The 17571-nt window shown below is 60.4% G+C and overlaps 1 protein-coding gene across 1 annotated transcript; it reads left to right on the forward strand.

Moving 5' to 3' along the window:
• Positions 1-660: 660 nt before the first annotated feature.
• Piwil1 (piwi like RNA-mediated gene silencing 1) lies at positions 661-17202 on the forward strand. The gene is made up of 21 exons (XM_004843988.4): positions 661-810; positions 1169-1267; positions 1567-1678; positions 2851-2979; positions 3369-3583; positions 3866-3987; positions 4818-4898; positions 5381-5578; positions 5919-6030; positions 7059-7185; positions 7267-7384; positions 7663-7777; positions 8701-8888; positions 9210-9282; positions 11741-11941; positions 12030-12133; positions 12676-12746; positions 12837-12990; positions 14306-14431; positions 15886-16033; positions 16113-17202. The coding sequence occupies exons 2-21, from the start codon at positions 1190-1192 to the stop codon at positions 16227-16229; spliced, it is 2589 nt and encodes an 862-aa protein (XP_004844045.1). The 5' UTR covers positions 661-810; positions 1169-1189; the 3' UTR covers positions 16230-17202.
• The last annotated feature ends 369 nt before the right edge of the window (positions 17203-17571 follow it).

The raw sequence follows: 17571 nt of genomic DNA on the forward strand, positions 1-17571 counted from the left end.
CACCTGGGGCTGCACCTGGAGGCTGGCTCAGCGCAGCCTCCAGGTGCAGCCGAGGTCAAGGGAGCGCCCTTGCCCTGCACGCGGGCACTTGCACTCCTGAACACGCGTGGACTGACAGCCACGATTGCAGGTCTGCAGCTGCCTCGTGCCCTAGCCTTCAGTGAAGGTTTCTGTTTTTTGGTTTTTGCTTAAATTCTTTCATTGGTGCATTTTAGGGATACAATACCTTTACATTTATCACAGGGTGCTTGTACCCGTACATGATGCATCTTGGTTATTTTTTCCCCAATACCTGTGCGCCCTTCACCCCTCCACCCTTCCCTATTTACACAGACTTTGTTTCCAGTCTTTTCCTTTTCTCATAATTTGTCCTTTCCCTTGTACCCTTTCCCCTTCCCCTCCCACTTCCCCTACCCTTTTGGACCTTTTCTTCCTATTCTATTTTCCTGGGGGGGTTCAAATCTCTCGTTTCTGGTGGGTGGGGCGGCTCGTGGCTTTAAGAGCCCGCGCAGGCGGGAGCCCAGGGCCTAGGACAGCAAGCGCAGCTTCCCAAGGTGGAGGTCGGTGGAGGGCGGGGCGGGCTCTCGCACCCCGCCCCACAGAAACCCGCCTCTGCGCAGCCGCCAATCAGGGCGGGTCACGTGCGGGCCGCGCCTCCGAACGCCCGCGGGGCCGCACGGAGGGGGAGGACTCAGCCCAAGGGGCGCCGTTGCGGCGGTTGGCGGCCCTGCGCGCGGAGAAGAGGCCGCCCGGGGCGACGCGGGGGACGAGGACGCGAGGGACCCGCCTGCCCCATCCCCGCCGTGGCCTGTGCGTGCCGCCTGCGCCCGGGAGGGGACCCGGGGCCGGGAGGGAGACTCGCGCCCGCGCTGCGTCCGCCGTCGGCGGCGCGGGCTGCACGGCGGGCGTCAGGGCCAGGGCTCGGGGCTCCTCAGAAGCCGCCAGGCTAGGACCGGGTTGGGCGGCCCGCTCGGAGCAGCGCCTCGGGGGCGGCAAGCGGCGACCCACGCGTGTGCGGGTCCCCTCTGCGGACCTGGACGGTGAATCCTTCGGCGGCCGCCACCGGAAGGGGGCTCCGGCCGGCTCGGACCCTGGTGGGCCCTGAGGGCGACGCCGAAGCGAAAGCGGCGGTCCGCTGTGCCCCGCACATTGAGCGCTGCCTTCGCAGTTGCCTGCTCCGAGAGGGACGATGACGGGGCGAGCCCGAGCCAGAGCCCGGGGACGGGCGCGCGGCCAGGACGAAGCGCAGCACATGGGGGCGGCCCTGGTGAGCACGTCGCCAGCGTGGGGCCTGCCTCGGAGCCGCGGGCTGAGAAGTTAGGAGCTCGGGGTGCAGCGCTTGCCCAGGGGTGTGAGGTCCTGGGCTCCCAGTGTGCCGGGGGAAGTAGATGGCCAGGGCCGGGTTGAGAGGTTGGGCGGGCACTGTCTGGTGGCTCTTGGCACAGAGATCCAAGAATGAAGCACTTGACTACCGGTAGAGAGGTGGTGGGGGACTCGTTTAAGATACTTTCTTTGGTTCCTGGACTCTGGGCGAGAAAGAACGGCCTTCTGTCTTTGTGACCATAGAGTCAGCAGCCCGGGTACCCCCAGCCGAGACTACCACATCCCCTGGCAGAGGGGGACCTGGTCGGCCGAGGACGGCAGAGAGGAGCAGCTGGGGCCACAGCCAAGTCACAAGGTGAAGGGCATGGGAGGCCTGCGTGCCACGCGGATGCTGTGCATGGTCATGTGGCCGTGGGATCCCTTCCTCCCTGAGAACAGACGTGCCAGGGGCCGTAGGAGCCATGCCAAGTGTTATCGGCTTACCTTCAAGCATTAATAAGCCACTTTCAGAACCGTGTGCCATTCGCTTCTTGGCCTTTTGGCTAAGATCAAGTGTAGAACCATGTGCCAGCCCAGACTGTGCCTGGACGCTGCAGAGGCGCAGAGGCTTGGGCATCTTGGGGGAGCGCATCCCAAGCGGGCCTGACTTGGACAGCACTGATGGCAAGCCTGCTCCACCTGTGTAGGGTGAGGCCATCTGAAAGGCCCAAGGCAGCTGCCCACCCTCGCTGCGGGGAGGGCGGAGACAGTGGTCAGTTAGGAAGATTGCTCTTTCTGAAGATAAGTGACACAGTGGGTGTCGGGGAGTGCCGCCTGCTCTCTTCTGCACAGTCTGCTTGCGTGGTACCTGACAGCAAGAGCATCAGCACTGCACCCTGGACCTGTGTTCACACCAGCCCACCTGGTGCCATTGATCCCAGACCTGTGATTGTATGCTTGCTGTACTCTGAGTGACCTTGTCGTTCAGGATCTTACTGCCACAGCTGTTGGAACTAAGCAGGAGCTGATCTATACATACCTGTCACTTGGCGCCAGGTGACAGGTGTATCATGGCCACGGGGTTCACGCAGGTGCCTGTCTCCACACTGCTGATTTTTGAGGGGCTCAAGTAGAAAGTTGTGTGAGATTTAAGTTTTTTAAACAAGGTTATAGATTTAAACCCTCTAAACTACCGTTGCTTGCAGCCATATTTGCAACATGCCACATTGTGAAAAGTGAGTGTTCAGTCCTCAGGGATTAGAATGCCGAAAGGTCCCCTTCCCAGTCTGTGGATGTGCCCCATTCCTGGCACCAGAGCCCTGTGCCTGGGTGCTGCAGAGGTGCAGGTGCCTTGCAAGGGCCGCCCCCCAGTCTGCCGAGGGCTCCACGGGGACACAGTGCTTCAGACCCTGCTCCCTGGCTGCCGGCAGATGCAGGGAGTGGGGGGATTCTCTTGGCTGTCTCATGGCCCTGTGGGAACTGCTTTTGCTCCTTGTTTGATGTTTAGTGCTGCCAGGCATATGAGCTGCTTTTCTCTTTGTGTTTAAGAACTCCAGATATCTGCTGGGTTTCAGGAGCTGTCACTGGCAGAGAGAGGAGGACGCCGCCGTAGGGACTTCCATGATCTTGGTGTGAACACAAGACAGAGCCTAGACCATGTCAAAGAGTCCAAAACAGGTGGGTTAGCTAGAAATTGCCCTTCAGGGATCGCTTTGCCGGTGCCCAGGGTAAGGGACGAAGGCACCTCCTCTTTCTCACTTGTTCAGAGATTGCGTTACGCGCGGTGGGGAGGCAGCTGGGCTTCCTGTGTTCTCTCCCCACGGCTCCGGTGAGGTGGCTGATAGATGTCTTTGCACATTCTGGAAGTTACTTGAGTAGACGCGATGCAGGGCCCTTGTACAGAGAGCCTGGGCTAGGGGGTACACGTTGCCCGGTTCAGGGAGGAGTTTAGACCGCCCGACCCTGCAGCTTCCTTGGAGATAGGTGTCTGAGGGCTGGGATGCAGAGTGCTGTCCCCAGCTCTGCCGGCCTGGCCCAGGAGGGGACTGCATACGACTGCCCCACAGGCTCGTCCGGCATCAAGGTGAGGCTGAGCACCAACCACTTCCGGCTGACGTCGCGCCCACAGTGGGCTCTATACCAGTACCACGTGGACTACAGCCCGCTGATGGAAGCCCGCCGCCTCCGTTCCGCACTCCTCTTCCAGCACGAAGACCTCATTGGAAGGAGTCACGCTTTTGATGGAACAATACTGTTTCTACCCATAAGACTACAGCACAAGGTTATTCCACACGTCTGCATGGGAGAGGGAGATGGGGGTTTCTGGCTCAGACCAGCGCTCCGGCGGCTTTTGGGGAGGCCAGGTTCTAGGGGACTGGTAACCGGCGGGAGGTCACTGCGGTATCACTGTGTCCTCCTTGCGTCCCAGAGACACTGAAGGCCCACAGCTGTGCTTGCCGAGGAGAGGACCTAAGATTCCGCCGAAGCCAGAAGCAGGCACCGTGTGGTGGGTGGCGCAGGGTGCTGCCCCCAGCTAAGCTGGTTTCCGCCTCTCTGGCTTCAGGTCACCGAATTGTCCAGTCTGACCCGGAACGGGGAGCGCGTGCGGATAACGATTGCGCTGACCAACGAGCTCCCGCCCACGTCGCCCACCTGCCTGCAGTTCTACAACATCATCTTCAGGAGGTGCGCGAGTCCTCCGTGCCGCTCAGGAGCGTTCAGGGCTGGGGTGCAGCTCGGCACTGGAGGGCTTGCCTGGCCTGCAGGAGGCCTTGGACCTGCCCACCAGCACCCATGGGAAAAAGAAAACCTAAAACACACAGAAGAGTTGGAAGACCTAAATAACTACTACCTGTGTGCCTGTCTCCTAGCTTGGGGTTGCTGTGATCCCTGAGCTGCCACTGTTTAAGTGCTGTACTGGTGCAAGCTCACTCACTTGGTCTCACTGCCCTGCCTGCCCCCCTGTGTGTTGCCGTGTTGTTTGAGCTTGTGCTCTGCCCCTCCCCCTCTGGTGCCAAACCCCACCCCCCATCCCAGGAAGATGCTTTGCTGAGTAGCTGCTTGCAGAATGCAGTCCCTGCCAGCTGTCATGGGGCGGGACACCTGCGTGTGTAACTCACCTTGAGTCACTCTCGCATCGCTGTCCCTTTGGCAGATCCTTGCTGAGTGACTGTCATTGATGGAGCCCCATTCCCTAAAGGAAGGGGTGGCTGACTTCCGCACAGCCCCACAGTCCCACGAAGCTGCTCCACTTGTTGCCGGGCTGTGCTCCAGTAAAACTGCACTGACAGACACGGAGATTCCGATTCCATACACTCCATGTGTCTTGAAATAACCTTAGATGCTTTAAGAATTTTGAAAACCTTTATGAACTCACAGGCCATGTGAAAACACCCACCCTTGGCCTGGCTGCAGGGACCGCTTGGGAGCCCTGCTGTAAGCCTCGTGCCCTGCTGTGGGTCATGTGAGAGGTGGTCGGCACTCACTCCTCTGACTGTCTGACTTTCAATTTCCAGGCTCCTAAAAATCATGAACTTGCAACAGATCGGACGGAATTATTACAACCCGCATGACCCCATTGACATTCCAAATCACAGGTTTGTGTGCCGCGCAGCCCACAGGCCTGGGCACAGCGCGGGGTGAGGGTGGTGTGCTCGTGTCGCCTGTCCGTGGGGACACTGAGCCGTGGCTGGCACAGCACAGTCCCTGCCCAGCACTGGGTCTGTACCTCACTCTTGGGTCATGACCGCGAGCTGGTGATGCACCCGGGCTCCCGAGCAGCCCCGAGGGTGTGGGCGCCTGCAGCTAGGGGGGCCCCGCAGAGGTTGGGGCAGTCAAGCGGTATGAGCCCCAAAAAGGGGGCTGGCAGCGAGTGGAGGTGCGGTGAGCAGCAGCGGTGTGGCTCAGGTTGCTGACGACTTGTATGCGCTGCAGACAGTTATTGCCACCCTAACTGTGGAAAGCCAGGTCCCCAGCTGGGACCTGGAATAAGGACAGGGACTCGACACCTGAGTCCAGCCCTGGGCACGGGTGGCACAGTGAGTGTGCAGAGCACTGCGTGAGCTGCCCTTCCCTGCAGGTTGGTGATCTGGCCTGGCTTCACCACCTCCATCCTGCAGTACGAGAACAACATCATGCTGTGCACGGACGTCAGCCACAAAGTGCTACGCAGTGAGACCGTCTTGGACTTCATGTTGAACTTGTACCACCAGACCGAGGGGCACAAGTTCCAAGAACAAGTGGCCAAAGAGTTGATAGGTTTAATTGTTCTCACCAAGTAAGGCTGCAGCTCAGGGTGCAGGGCAGCCGGCTGTGCTCAGTCGTGCTGTGATGTTAGAAATGGTTGATGCTAGGGGTGTGGCTGCAGAAAGGGAGGCAGGTTTACCGCTGCGGCCATGCTGTTTCTGGGGGACATAACTTGTCTGGAGGGGCAGACGGCTGGAGCTCTCGTCCTTCCATTCCCAGCAGTTGGTCGCAGACCTGGGTCTCAGGGTGGGCCTCTCCCGGGGGCACCCCGCATGCTAGGAGACGGGGTGTCGGGCACTGTGCTCCCTGCCCTGCTGCATTACCCTTCCCCGCAGTCTGCCGAAGGCCACCTGACCACACTGGTCCCACAGGTACAATAACAAGACCTACCGGGTAGATGATATCGACTGGGACCAGAATCCCAAGAGCACCTTTAAGAAGGCGGACGGCTCGGAAGTCAGCTTCCTGGAGTACTACCAGCAGGTAGGCGCCCTGGGGCTGCATCCTCACCAGCACTGCAGAAAAGCCGCCTCTGTGAGAGGCCGCCTGTGACTTGTGTGAATTGCAGAGGAGAAGGCCGGGCCAGGAGCAGCTCACACTGACGGCCTGCCCGGCCGCTCCCTCCCTCTGACCAGCTTCACCCTTCACCCAGGGGCCGCCCTGCAGGCAGTGGGCGGGCAGGCCCAGCTCTGGCCTCCCCGGTGTGCACAGGTGCCTGTGTGCCTGTGTCTGGGCTCCTGCCTGGAGGGGCTGGTGCGCACTGTGCACGCTGCCCTGGCTCGGCTCCCTTGTCCTGTCTCCCTTGCCGTGTGGGACCTGTCTGCAGTGACACCGTTCCCACGGGGGGCAGGCGGGCCGTGACGAGCAGCTTCGGGGCAGCGGTGCCTGGGGATAGAGATGAGGCCTGGGGGAGCCCTGGAGCACAGGAGAGGGTCCCGCTCAGGAGCGTGAAGCGGAAGTGGGGAAAAGCAGGAGCGTTGGCAGGCGTTCTGCGTAGGGCCTGAATGAGGAGAGGGGCGCTCTCTGAGGCTCCACAGACGGGACCCTGGCAAGGCCTGTCAGGAAGTGGCGAGGGCATGTCTGTGCCAGCTGCGCACCACCCTGTGCCCTTCCCAGATGCCCTTGTCTGAGGTGAGAACACCTGCCCCGCGTCTTGGTGGGCGGGACCCTCCTATGCATTGCTATGGTGGGCGGGGCCTCATCGCCAAGGAGTCGGGACCCAGCAGGTGATGCTCAACCCAGTTTTTCAGGATGCTAGAGAGGTCACGGGGCCCCAAGAGGTGGTGGGAAGGACAGTCTTCATGCACAGGCTGGGACATGGCACAGGTGGGAGAGACCGACCTGGCGTGGTGGGCAGGCCAAGGCTGCCAGCTGGCACTTTGCACGCCAGCGGAAGCAACCCAGCCTTGCTGTTGGCTTTGACTCGGTTACACGGGGGGCCCTTTGTCACACTTTGTGACACGCTCCTGACTTTGCGTGAGCATCGCCCCCAACCCTTCCTCTCCGAGTAGCAGTATAACCAGGAGATCACGGACCTGAAGCAGCCAGTCCTGGTGAGCCAGCCCAAGAGGAGGCGGGGCCCAGGAGGCACCATGCCGGGGCCTGCGATGCTCATCCCGGAGCTCTGCTACCTCACAGGTGCGCAGCTCTGCTCTCCGGCACCTCCGCCTGCTCCCTGCCTCTTGCCTGCCCACCTGTGAGTGAGCGCTGTGTCCGCAGGCCTGACCGACAAGATGCGGAACGACTTCACCGTGATGAAGGAGCTGGCGGCGCACACGCGGCTCACGCCCGAGCAGCGGCAGCGGGAAGTGGGCCGCCTCATCGACTACATCCACAAGTAGGCTGGGGCTCTCCCCGCCGTCTCAGCCCTGCCCTTCCCGTGCCTCTGCCTGGAGCCACATGCTTCCCGGAGACCTGCCCCTGAGCCGGTCACTGTGCAGCTGACAGCTGGGCATCGGGCTCTCAGTACAGTGAGGGGTGCTGTGAGGAGCGTGGGTCTGGGAAAGGCAAGACCTCACCCCTGACCTGTGTGGTGGGAAATGGCTGCAGGACAGAGTGCACTCGGCCTCGCCACTGCCAGCCCAAGCTCAGCGCAGTGCTGTGTCCCCTCTGCAGAGACGACAACGTGCAGAGAGAGCTGCGAGACTGGGGCTTGAGCTTCGACTCCAACTTGCTGTCCTTCTCAGGCAGGATTCTGCAAACAGAAAAGATTCACCAAGGTGGAAAAACAGTAAGGCCGCCTTCAGACGCATCTGGGAGCAGAGAGGATTTGGGCAGATCACGGGGCTCGGACAGCCAGTGCTGGTCCAGGCCAGACTACCCCCCACCCCACCCCACCCCACTCCACCACATCCATCCTGCAGCCTGCAGCCTGGCTCTCGAAAGGAGCCAGGACACTGAGGGGGGGGCTTCCTTTTTTAAGCCACCTGAGGGGTCGAATAACTCCGGTAGTGTCCACACTGCTTCCACGCCAAGGTGACCTTTCCCGTGAAAAACTCCCCATCTCACGGGCCTCACTTGCCTGAGCCGTGTGTTTGTAGGGATCCGTACTATATATTGCAGTGCCTTTTATACTTGATCTTTGTAAAAGGAAGGGAAAATATTCTAAAAGTACTTTTATGTAATTAAAGCTGTACAAGTATGAAAAAATCCAAACCTTTTTATAGCAAACTGACTTTCCTACCTCCATATGGCACTGTGAATGTTGACCCAACGGGGAAGGAGCCGTGGACCTGCAGTCGTTTCCGTGTCCCCTGTGGGCGGTGGGAGGGTGGGTAGCAGGAGGCACAGGGGCCTCCTCGCCTGGCAAGCGGAGCTGGCTTCAGCGTCAGACACTCAGGCTGCTGAGTTTCACGTCTCTGTGGTGAGAAGGGTACCGGGACAAGCCAGCTGGTGTGGGTGTGTTTGGAATAGAAGTGCTGTCGTCCACTGTGCGCTGTGCTCTTTTTTTGGGAGGGCCCTTTGAGCCGGGTCTTGCTGTGTAGTCTGGGCTGTAGTCTTCCTACCTCAGCCTCCCGAGTGCTGAGATCACAGGTGTGCAGCCCCACACCCAGCTCTGGGTGCATGTTTGGCATTTGATCTGTCACTCTGAGTGTGACTTGAGCACAGAGCAGGCTGAGGCGGGCCTCCCGGCACCTGTGAACTCTCTTCCAGTTCGACTACAGCCCACAGTTTGCAGACTGGTCAAAGGAGACCCGAGGGGCCCCACTGATCAGCGCGAGGCCGCTGGATAACTGGCTGATGATCTATACCCGGAAAAATTATGAAGCAGCCAACTCATTGATTCAGAACCTGTTCAAGGTTACGCCAGCCATGGGCATACAGATGAAGAAAGCGATAATGTGAGTGCACTGCCCTGCTACTTTGGCTCCAGAGAGGAGAGGAGAGGAGAGCAAGTGGTCCCTGGGGGCTGGGGACTGGACCCTGTCAGCTGAGCGTGTGTCCTGGTGTCTCCTAACACGGACAGACACGCGTGCATGCGTGGGGTTGATCACCATGGGGGGCAGCTGTTCACACATGCACATTAGCGCTGCCTGGAGGGCAGAGCATAGGCATTTGGTGTGTTTACGAGGAAATGCCGCCTGGGTTCCCGTGTGCAGGGAGCATTTACCTCTGGCACAGCTGTGTCCTCCCTGAGTGCTGTCTTGTGTCCTTGCCCCCAGGATCGAGGTGGACGACAGGACAGAAGCCTACCTCCGAGTCCTGCGGCAGAAGGTCACCTCAGACACACAGATAGTGAGTGTGGCCTGGGGCACTTGCGAGTCCCCGAGCTTGTTAAGCATGGCGAGGTCCCCAGGTGGCCAGAGTCTGCGACCCGTTCCATGTGGCAGTTGCATGTGGTGGACACAGCGCACATGTGCGCTGCCACAAGCCAGGAAGGGCAAGGAAACGGAGCCATCACATGTGCTCTGATCGCAAGCTTTAGCTGTTCTAGGAAGCTTGGAAAGAGCAGATAGGCCCAAGAGTAAAGGTCAGCACACGCACAGCAGAATGAGGTGCAGATGGGGTGGGCGGGGCTCAGCGAGCAGAGCCTGTGGAGGTGAGCGCACTGGGCCCGGGGTGTGGGGCGAGGCGAGCGGGGGCCCCTGGGCCGTGGGGTGGCCTGGATCTGGGCGTGAGCATTGAGTGCACGGCCCAGCGCCTGGGGTGCAAGGGGGCCAGCAGCAGGCGCTGCCCGGGTGTGGCGTCTCCTTGCTGGGGGCCACACACAGTGGCACATGTGGTGCATGGCTTTGACCTGGGGCTGGAGCTGGAGCTGGAGCTGGGCCCTTAAGGAGCAGTTTTGGCTTTCTGGTTGGATTTTGTGGCCTAAGTGGCGTGGTCAGTAGAGATGTGGACTCTGGAGCCGGATGGCTGGCCACACAGCCCTGCCTAGGCACTAGCAGGACCCCGGCAGGTGCCCGAGCTGTCCTCCAGGTGCAAAGCTAGAGGCGGCCGGCACGGCAAGGCTCAACTGCTGTGGGCTCTTCTGAGGGCTGAGTGGAGCTGCGGAGCCCAGCGTCCCTCACAGCTCTTCAGTGCGGTCGGCCCGAGGTTGCCTCTGCTCCCACCTTGGCCTTAGGAGGGGGTTCGTGCCGGGCTTGGCTGGGGTGGTGTCTTCACACTGCACAGAGCACCCTGTGCTGGCCATCACCCTGCTGTGCCCTGACCCAGGCCCCCAGGGCTGAGCGCCCGGGCCACCTGCCACACGCTAGCGCTCACCCCAGCCGCTTCCAGGTCTCAGGTGTGTGTGCCAAGGCCGTGGTTTTGGCTTCAGAGATTTCCAATCATTCTCTCTCTCCTCCAACCCCTTCTACCCCCAAAGCTTTATGGAGATTGCTGTGCCGTTTTTCCCATTTGATTTGCACCTAGAGTGCAGCCTTCGTACACATGAGGGACAGTGCCACCCGGTGCAGAGCCGTGCAGCTCCCCAGGCTCTGCAGCCGCATCCGCCCGGAGTCCCGGACCCCGTCCCTTGGGGGGCCGGCAGCTGGGTGAGGTGGGCAGTGACCTCAGTGCTGTCCCTGCTGTCACCAGCCTCTGCATGTGGGGCTCCTGCACTGAGCAAGCACTGAGAGTAGCCATGCAGCATCTCCTCGAGGTGCCTGGCGGAATGGGGTTCTCCTGCTGGGTCCCCGACGCTTGCTGCAGGCCACCTCCGGCACAGGTGTCGTGGCTGGGGGAAACTGAAGCTGTGTGCGACACATGGTGGTGAGGACATTCCTGTGCTCTGTGGACCTGAGTTGTCTCAGGTCTGTGAAGAGTCGAGTGCAAGGCCCTGTGCTCGTGAGTCCGTGTGCAACTCCTGGGTGGGCAGGCAGGAAAGGCGGAGCTGAGGTCACTCAGAGACGCCAGGTGTGGGCACCGGCTCCCCTGGCCTGCCCCGGGAGGAGTAGTCGAGCCAAGATATTCCTTCAGTGATTGTTACTGGTTTGTATCTCTGGCTGCTTTTCAAAACTGGCGGACACCTGTTCGTGGCCTGTACGGAGACATTGCAGGCAGGCGCTGGGCTGAAGGAAGCAAGTGTAGGAGGGATCCCCACACCTGGGGCTTCTTGGTCACCAGGAGCAGAGACAGGCAGTGAAGCCCCCCTCCCCCAGCCTGCGGCCCTAACTGTCCTCGGTTAGCTTCTTTGTGTCTTTAGAGGCCACAGGCAGAGGCACGGCGGGGTGGGGTGGGGGGCACAGGAAAAAGGTCAGAGCCGGGAATTGGAGCTGAAGAGCTGGATGCAGCCCTGGAATTGGGGCAGGGGACGTGCAGATCAGGGACTCCACTCTGACCTCAGAATGCCCACCAACTTGCTAGGATAGTGTGTGCTTCCATCCAGTTCCCAAGCCAGAGGTTTGAGTTTAAAAGCCATGCTCCTAGGGGCACTCCGTTACACTGGGGACATTCAGAAACTGTGTGTCGCCACTCACGTTTCCTGTCCTGTCTGAGTCACTCCAAGCCACCCACCGCCCACGCTTAGCTAAGGTCCCCTGCTCAAACACAGTTGAGCCTCGGAGCCTTGTTGGCTTTGCACTCCTGCTTTGCAAGCAGTGGTCACTTAGGCAGATCTAATTGGGGTGTCTCAGTGTTGTCCGTGCCGCCCTGAGAGGGGACCAGAGTGCAAGTGTGGTGCTGGCTGACAGCAGCAGGGGGATTGGTCTCTGTCCTCCCTGCCATGGGGCGTGCAGCTCCTGAGCTCTTTGGAAGGAGGCATTTTGTCTCCCAGGTTGTCTGCCTGTTGTCGAGTAATCGGAAGGACAAATACGATGCCATCAAGAAGTACCTGTGCACGGACTGCCCCACGCCGAGCCAATGCGTGGTGGCGCGCACCCTGGGCAAGCAGCAGACCGCCATGGCCATCGCCACCAAGATCGCCTTGCAGATGAGCTGCAAGATGGGCGGCGAGCTCTGGAGAGTTGACATGCCCGTGAGTGCGGTGCCGTGGGTGACACAGGCAGGGTGGGCACCTGAGGGAGGAGATCGCTGTCGCTGACACGGTGCTGTTCTCACTGAAGCTGAAGCTGGCCATGATCGTCGGCATCGACTGCTACCACGACACCACCGCAGGGCGGCGGTCCATTGCGGGGTTCGTGGCCAGCATCAATGAGGGGATGACCCGGTGAGCGAGGAGCACGCAGGGTAGGCGGGCTGGGAGCCGAGCCTCGGTGAGGCCTGTGGACTCGCTGCAGCCTTCTGTGACCCTTGTCTATGGCCCCAAGGGCCGGGTTTACACCCCATGGAGACGAGCTCGCTTCCCCAGACACTTGGCTTCCCCTGGTAAAGGGACCTCTCGGTGCTTTTCCTGGGCAAAGCAACGGTGGGGGAGAGCAGAGGGCACACGTGGCGGGCGTCTTAGTTGCCCATGTTCCTGGGGTCCCCAGCCTCTGAAGTGAAGCGGAGTGCATCTGCAGCACAGGCAGCAGGCGCAGTCGGGTTGGGGTGTGCGAGCTGCCCCCAGTGGTGCCTCGGAGTACCTTCTCCCTGCAGGCGGGATCCGCTGTTGACTCGGAGTTGGGGAGAGCTCGGTCTATGGCCTGAGAGCTCCCGGTCCCTGGCTGCCGGGCTCCAGGTCGCACGGGGTGGGCGCAGGCCCTGGGGAGGCCGGCCGTGCACTGGGCGGGCATGGGGCTCGGCCCTCACCCGCGTGCTACCCTGCCACAGCTGGTTCTCTCGCTGCGTCTTTCAAGACCGAGGCCAGGAGCTGGTGGACGGACTCAAGGTGTGCCTGCAAGGTGGGTCCGCAGCGGGGCGCCCAGGCAGGTGCATGCGCAGCTCCCTTCTGCCATAGTGTTACCTCTTTAAAACCTGTTGCTTGCTTCCAGCGGCTCTGCGGGCGTGGAACAGCTGCAACGAGTACATGCCGAGCCGGATCATTGTGTACCGGGACGGCGTGGGCGACGGCCAGCTGAAGACACTGGTGAACTACGAGGTTCCGCAGTTCTTGGATTGCCTGAAGTCCCTCGGGAGAGGCTACAGGTGAGTGCACAGGGCAGCCACGCTTGTCCTCAGAGCACCTGCCTTGGAGCCTCTGTCACAAGCCTGCCGCGTGGGCCTCATGGAGGCAGGTGTGAGCCAGCTTGGCCCCCACACAGCCCACTGGCTCCACTGCATGGCAGAGCACAGCTACACGGTGGTGTAAAGTGAGGGGTGTCTGAGGAACGAGACCCCTTGGTGAAACGTGTGCACCCGCCCTTAGAAGGAAGATTACGGTCTGTCTAATTGGAGCGCTGCCTCTGACTTGTAGGGATGCGCTGTAGTTAGCTGACTTGGACTTTGTGATCTAGGACAGGTGACGAGGTCGCTCAGGCCTCTCTGTGACATGTCCTCCCTGCCACACGTGCAGAGTCATTTCCCACAATTTCACGGCAGTAACACACTCGCCTTCCGGGTTTGCTCCTGAGGCTGGAGCTTATTTAGGATTCGCTGCCGTCCTTGGGGCTGTGGCATCACAACTGCAGCGCCTGCTCTGAGCCCAGACCCGGGGTGGCAGAGGCCCTGGAGACGGGAAGCCCTGTGCCTTCTCCACTGTGGCCCAGCTTTGAGGGCCAGGTGTGCCCATCTCAGCGGAGACCCTGTCCTCCATCCACCCTGCTGCTATGAGGGTTCGCGTGGGCCTGGCCCTGAGGAGTCCCGAGCTGTCGCCCTGCTCACCTGCACCGGAGCGGTGGGCAGGTTCTGGCCACCTGTCCCTGGGAATGTTTCTGTGCAGCCGTGTGGGCCCGCGGGAGCCCGTGTCCTCTGAGGAGTGCAGCCCGTCCGTCCTGCGGGCTCCTGGTCCCCATCAGGCCGGGTGGCCTCGAGCCAAGGGCTGTACACCGCAGTTCTACCCTGACCGTTTCGAACACAGGCGTGCTGCCCAGGCCTGAGAGGAGCCTTCCCAGCTGGGTGGACATGATGCAGGCTGGGGAGAGAGCTGGCCCGAGGGACACAGCAGGGCCCAGGTCACTGCACTGTGGGGCAGGCCCAGCGACAGAGGCCTCAGGCCAGGCCATCCAGCCCTCCTGCAGCGTTACTGTCGATGCCTGCCAGGCTGCTGGGCATAGGGGTTTTTTGAGAAGCCACTCTCGAGGCCAGCGGCCCGCCTGCCCCCCAGAGGTCTCTCCCCACCGTGAGGCCTGCAGCCGGGACCTTTCAGAGTGGCGGGTGAGGGAGAAGTTTGGTCTGTGCGTGCGACACCTTCCTGCCTCATGCCAGGGCACAGGGGGAGTCCAGCCCTTAACAGGCAACCTGCATGAGGGGTCCCCAGGGGAGGCCAGGCCAGGGCCAAGAGCTCCTGCTCTTCGTCCCCCAGCCCAAGACTGACAGTGATTGTGGTGAAGAAACGCGTGAACGCCAGATTTTTTGCCCACTCTGGAGGAAAACTTCAGAACCCCCTGCCCGGGACTGTCATCGACGTGGAGGTCACCAGGCCCGAGTGGTGAGTCTGGGGCGTGGGGTGGCCTCCTCAGTGCCTGGCCCTCCAGTGGCATCCATGTGAACGTCCCATGCATGGCTCGGTCACAGTCACCTAGGCCTCATCCTCTCCTGCAAGCCCACGGCGCCTGTGTCCGGACCTGCAGACTAGGGCTCCCCGGAGGACCGGGGTGCACATGGAAGGCAGGCTCTGCTCCTGGGTGGCGGCTGTGCTTTGGCCCATGGCCTTGCTCACCCGCAGATGCTTCTCCGGTGCAGTCTCTACGTGTCGTGCATGTGGCTCTCCAGAGCTCAGGGAGTCCCCGGGACAGTGGCCGTGAGGGTAGGCCTGCAGCCTTCTGCTGAGAGCCCAGGGACCCAGAGGTGCCCCACACTCAGTGAGGTCTGAGGAGCCCTGCCTGGCTGCAGGCAGGGGGCTGAGCACCTCTGGGAGCTCAGGAAGGACACTCCTGTGAGGACCAAGCACCCTCACCAATGGGGCAAGCGTGCTTGGGGCACAGTCCTGATGCCAGCTACAGAGTCCATGCAGAGACTGTGGAGCTGGAAGCATTTCCAGTCCCAGGCATTTGAAATGAGGGACATTCGATGTTTGTAACTCGCACGGACACACAATAAAGACCATTGCTCCCTTCATCAGCTCTGTGATGTGGCACTGGGGAGTCGTCCTTCCAGGGCTCTGTGTGCTAGTCAGGAGGGAGCCCCTGCCAGGGCCCCGAGGCGGGCCTGCTGCTGTCCAGCTGCACTCTGCTCTGACCACCAGGTGCCCCTGAACTGGTGCCCTGGAACTGCCATGGGTGGGCAGGCATGGCCCCTCCCCAGGCGGGCACCCCAGCTAGCGCGCGCGCACGCACGCACACCACAGTAGGAGCTGGGAGCTGAGGCTCGGGACTGCCCTGCCGAGCTTTCTCTGGTGCCCTCGGCAGGTTTTCATTTTGGACCCCTTGTCCCCCAGCAGAGTCCTGTACGGCCAGATTCAGGGTTTCTGACTCTGGTCTGGAAGGGGTGAGGAGCTGCCCGGGCCATGTCCTGTCTGTGGGTCACGTCGCAGTATCTGCGGTGAAAGTGGTACAGGGATGATGAGCGGACGTTAGGCTCTTCCCCGCATGTGCCACATGGCCGGCCTCCCCAGGGCCGTCCTGGTTCTCGTCACAGTCCTCGGCCATGCCCTCTTCTCTCTCAGCTTCCTCTAAATCCTTAGTGCTGAAAATTAGGTTGCTTTGTTAAAAGAGTAGGTTGCTTTGTTAAACGAGGAAAAGGAGCGGCAAGGGGGAGAGGTTAGCAGCGCACTCCCTGGAGCAGCAGAGGGGAGCCTCCGCCCACTGGCTCTGAGCAGCCGGGAGGGAGTCGCTGTGTTGGCCTTGGGAACAGGCCCTCCTGGCCCAGGTGGCTCCGAGCAGCCTCTCCCTGCCCCTGGGCCTGGTGGGGAGGGCACGGGAGAGCCACCTCATGTCGCGGCAGGTACGACTTCTTCATCGTGAGCCAGGCCGTGCGGAGCGGCAGTGTGTCCCCCACACACTACAATGTCATCTACGACAGCAGCGGCCTGAAGCCGGACCACATCCAGCGGCTGACGTACAAGCTCTGCCACATCTACTACAACTGGCCGGTGAGTGTCCTGGGCCACGGGCTTGGCTCGGCCCCAGTACCCAAGGGGCGGAGTGACGGGCCACCCTCTCCCCATGCAGGGCATCATCCGCGTCCCTGCGCCGTGCCAGTATGCGCACAAGCTGGCCTTCCTGGTGGGCCAGAGCATCCACAGAGAGCCAAACCTGTCCCTGTCCAACCGCCTCTACTACCTCTGACCTCGCCTGCTGCTGCCCGCTTTCCTCCCAGCCTGCCAGGCTGTCAGGCTTTCACTGTTACCTTTCTGGGTGAGACTTGGGAAGAACATGGCTGAGCGAGACTTTATTTCCTTGTTGCTATTTAATTTGGCTTCCTTGTTTTATAGGTAAAAGTTAAGACTTTACAAATTGTACCTTGCTAGTTTTTCGTAAGTATGTTGTGATGATGTCTTTGGTTTGAAAAATGCAGATAAGGCACTTTGTATGATAAGCAGACTTTCTTAAAGCTGAAAAATAGCTGGGTGCAGTGGCACATGCTTGTAATCCCAGCACTGAGGGAGGCTGAAGCAGGAGGATCGCAAGTTCAAGTCCTGCCTAGGCAACCTAGCGAGACCCTGTCTCAAAATAAAAAAATGTGAAAAGGGCTACAGATGTAGCTCAGTGGTAGAGCACCCCGGGGTTTTATCTTCAGTACTGAAAAAGAAAAGTTGAAAAGCGTTTGTGGGTTTACTTGAAAATACTGTGAGGAGTAAGCAGGTCCCACTTGTAACCCTGTGTTAACTTTACTCTGGAAGTGTTTATTTCGAATTTAGAGGAGGAGCTGGGGATGTAGCTCAGTGCAGAGCCCCTGCCTAGCACTCGAGGGCCCTGCATTCCATCCCCAGTACCACCCAAAGAAAGACCCTGGAGTTCAGAGGAGAAAAGGCGTAGGGCAGGCCGCCCACTGCACCAGAGGGAGGCGCTGTGTGGGCATCTGCCAGAACACTGCACTGCACGCAAGGGGCCCGGCGCCTGCCCTTCCTTCTTGTTCTGGGTTAGGTAGCAGGGGAGAAAGAAAGGAGGATAGTTGAAAAGTTTAACTTTTTGTCCAAAGAAATATTTTAAAACTTTAATGAAAAAGGCCAGTGATGAAGTTCTATATTAACATTAGTATTTAATGTTACAAGTAGGACATCATTCTCTTTTTTATAAAATAAAAGTGGTTGTCACCTAATTAGAATAACACTGTTGTTTTTTGAAAGTGCACTTTGTGTTTCTCTGAACTGCTGGAGCGAGGCACACGTGTGTGTGCAGGCGGGGCGTGTTCTCTGCGGGCTCCGCACGGGTGCAGGCCTGTTGGGCGCACACGTGCTGCAGCAAGGCCGGGACTGCGATCGTCCGCCTCCCGCATCCCTGATGCCTCAGCAGCCTCCGCGGACAGGGCGTGAGGTCGCAGGCTTCCAGGTGAGGTGCGTGGGAGCAGTCACACCTCGGCCCAGCCCGGACTGTACTTCCCGCAGTGCACCTTACTGGCGGATCGGACGAGAGAAGCTTTCGCTTTGGTTCCTGAACCTCAGCTGCCCCGGCCTGTCTCCTTCGCCTG

The sequence above is a fragment of the Heterocephalus glaber genome, unplaced genomic scaffold, assembly GCF_053883595.1.
Source record: "Heterocephalus glaber isolate CG9 unplaced genomic scaffold, H.glaber_assembly_v1.0 deba00001687, whole genome shotgun sequence".
NCBI classification, from domain to species: domain Eukaryota; kingdom Metazoa; phylum Chordata; class Mammalia; order Rodentia; family Bathyergidae; genus Heterocephalus; species Heterocephalus glaber.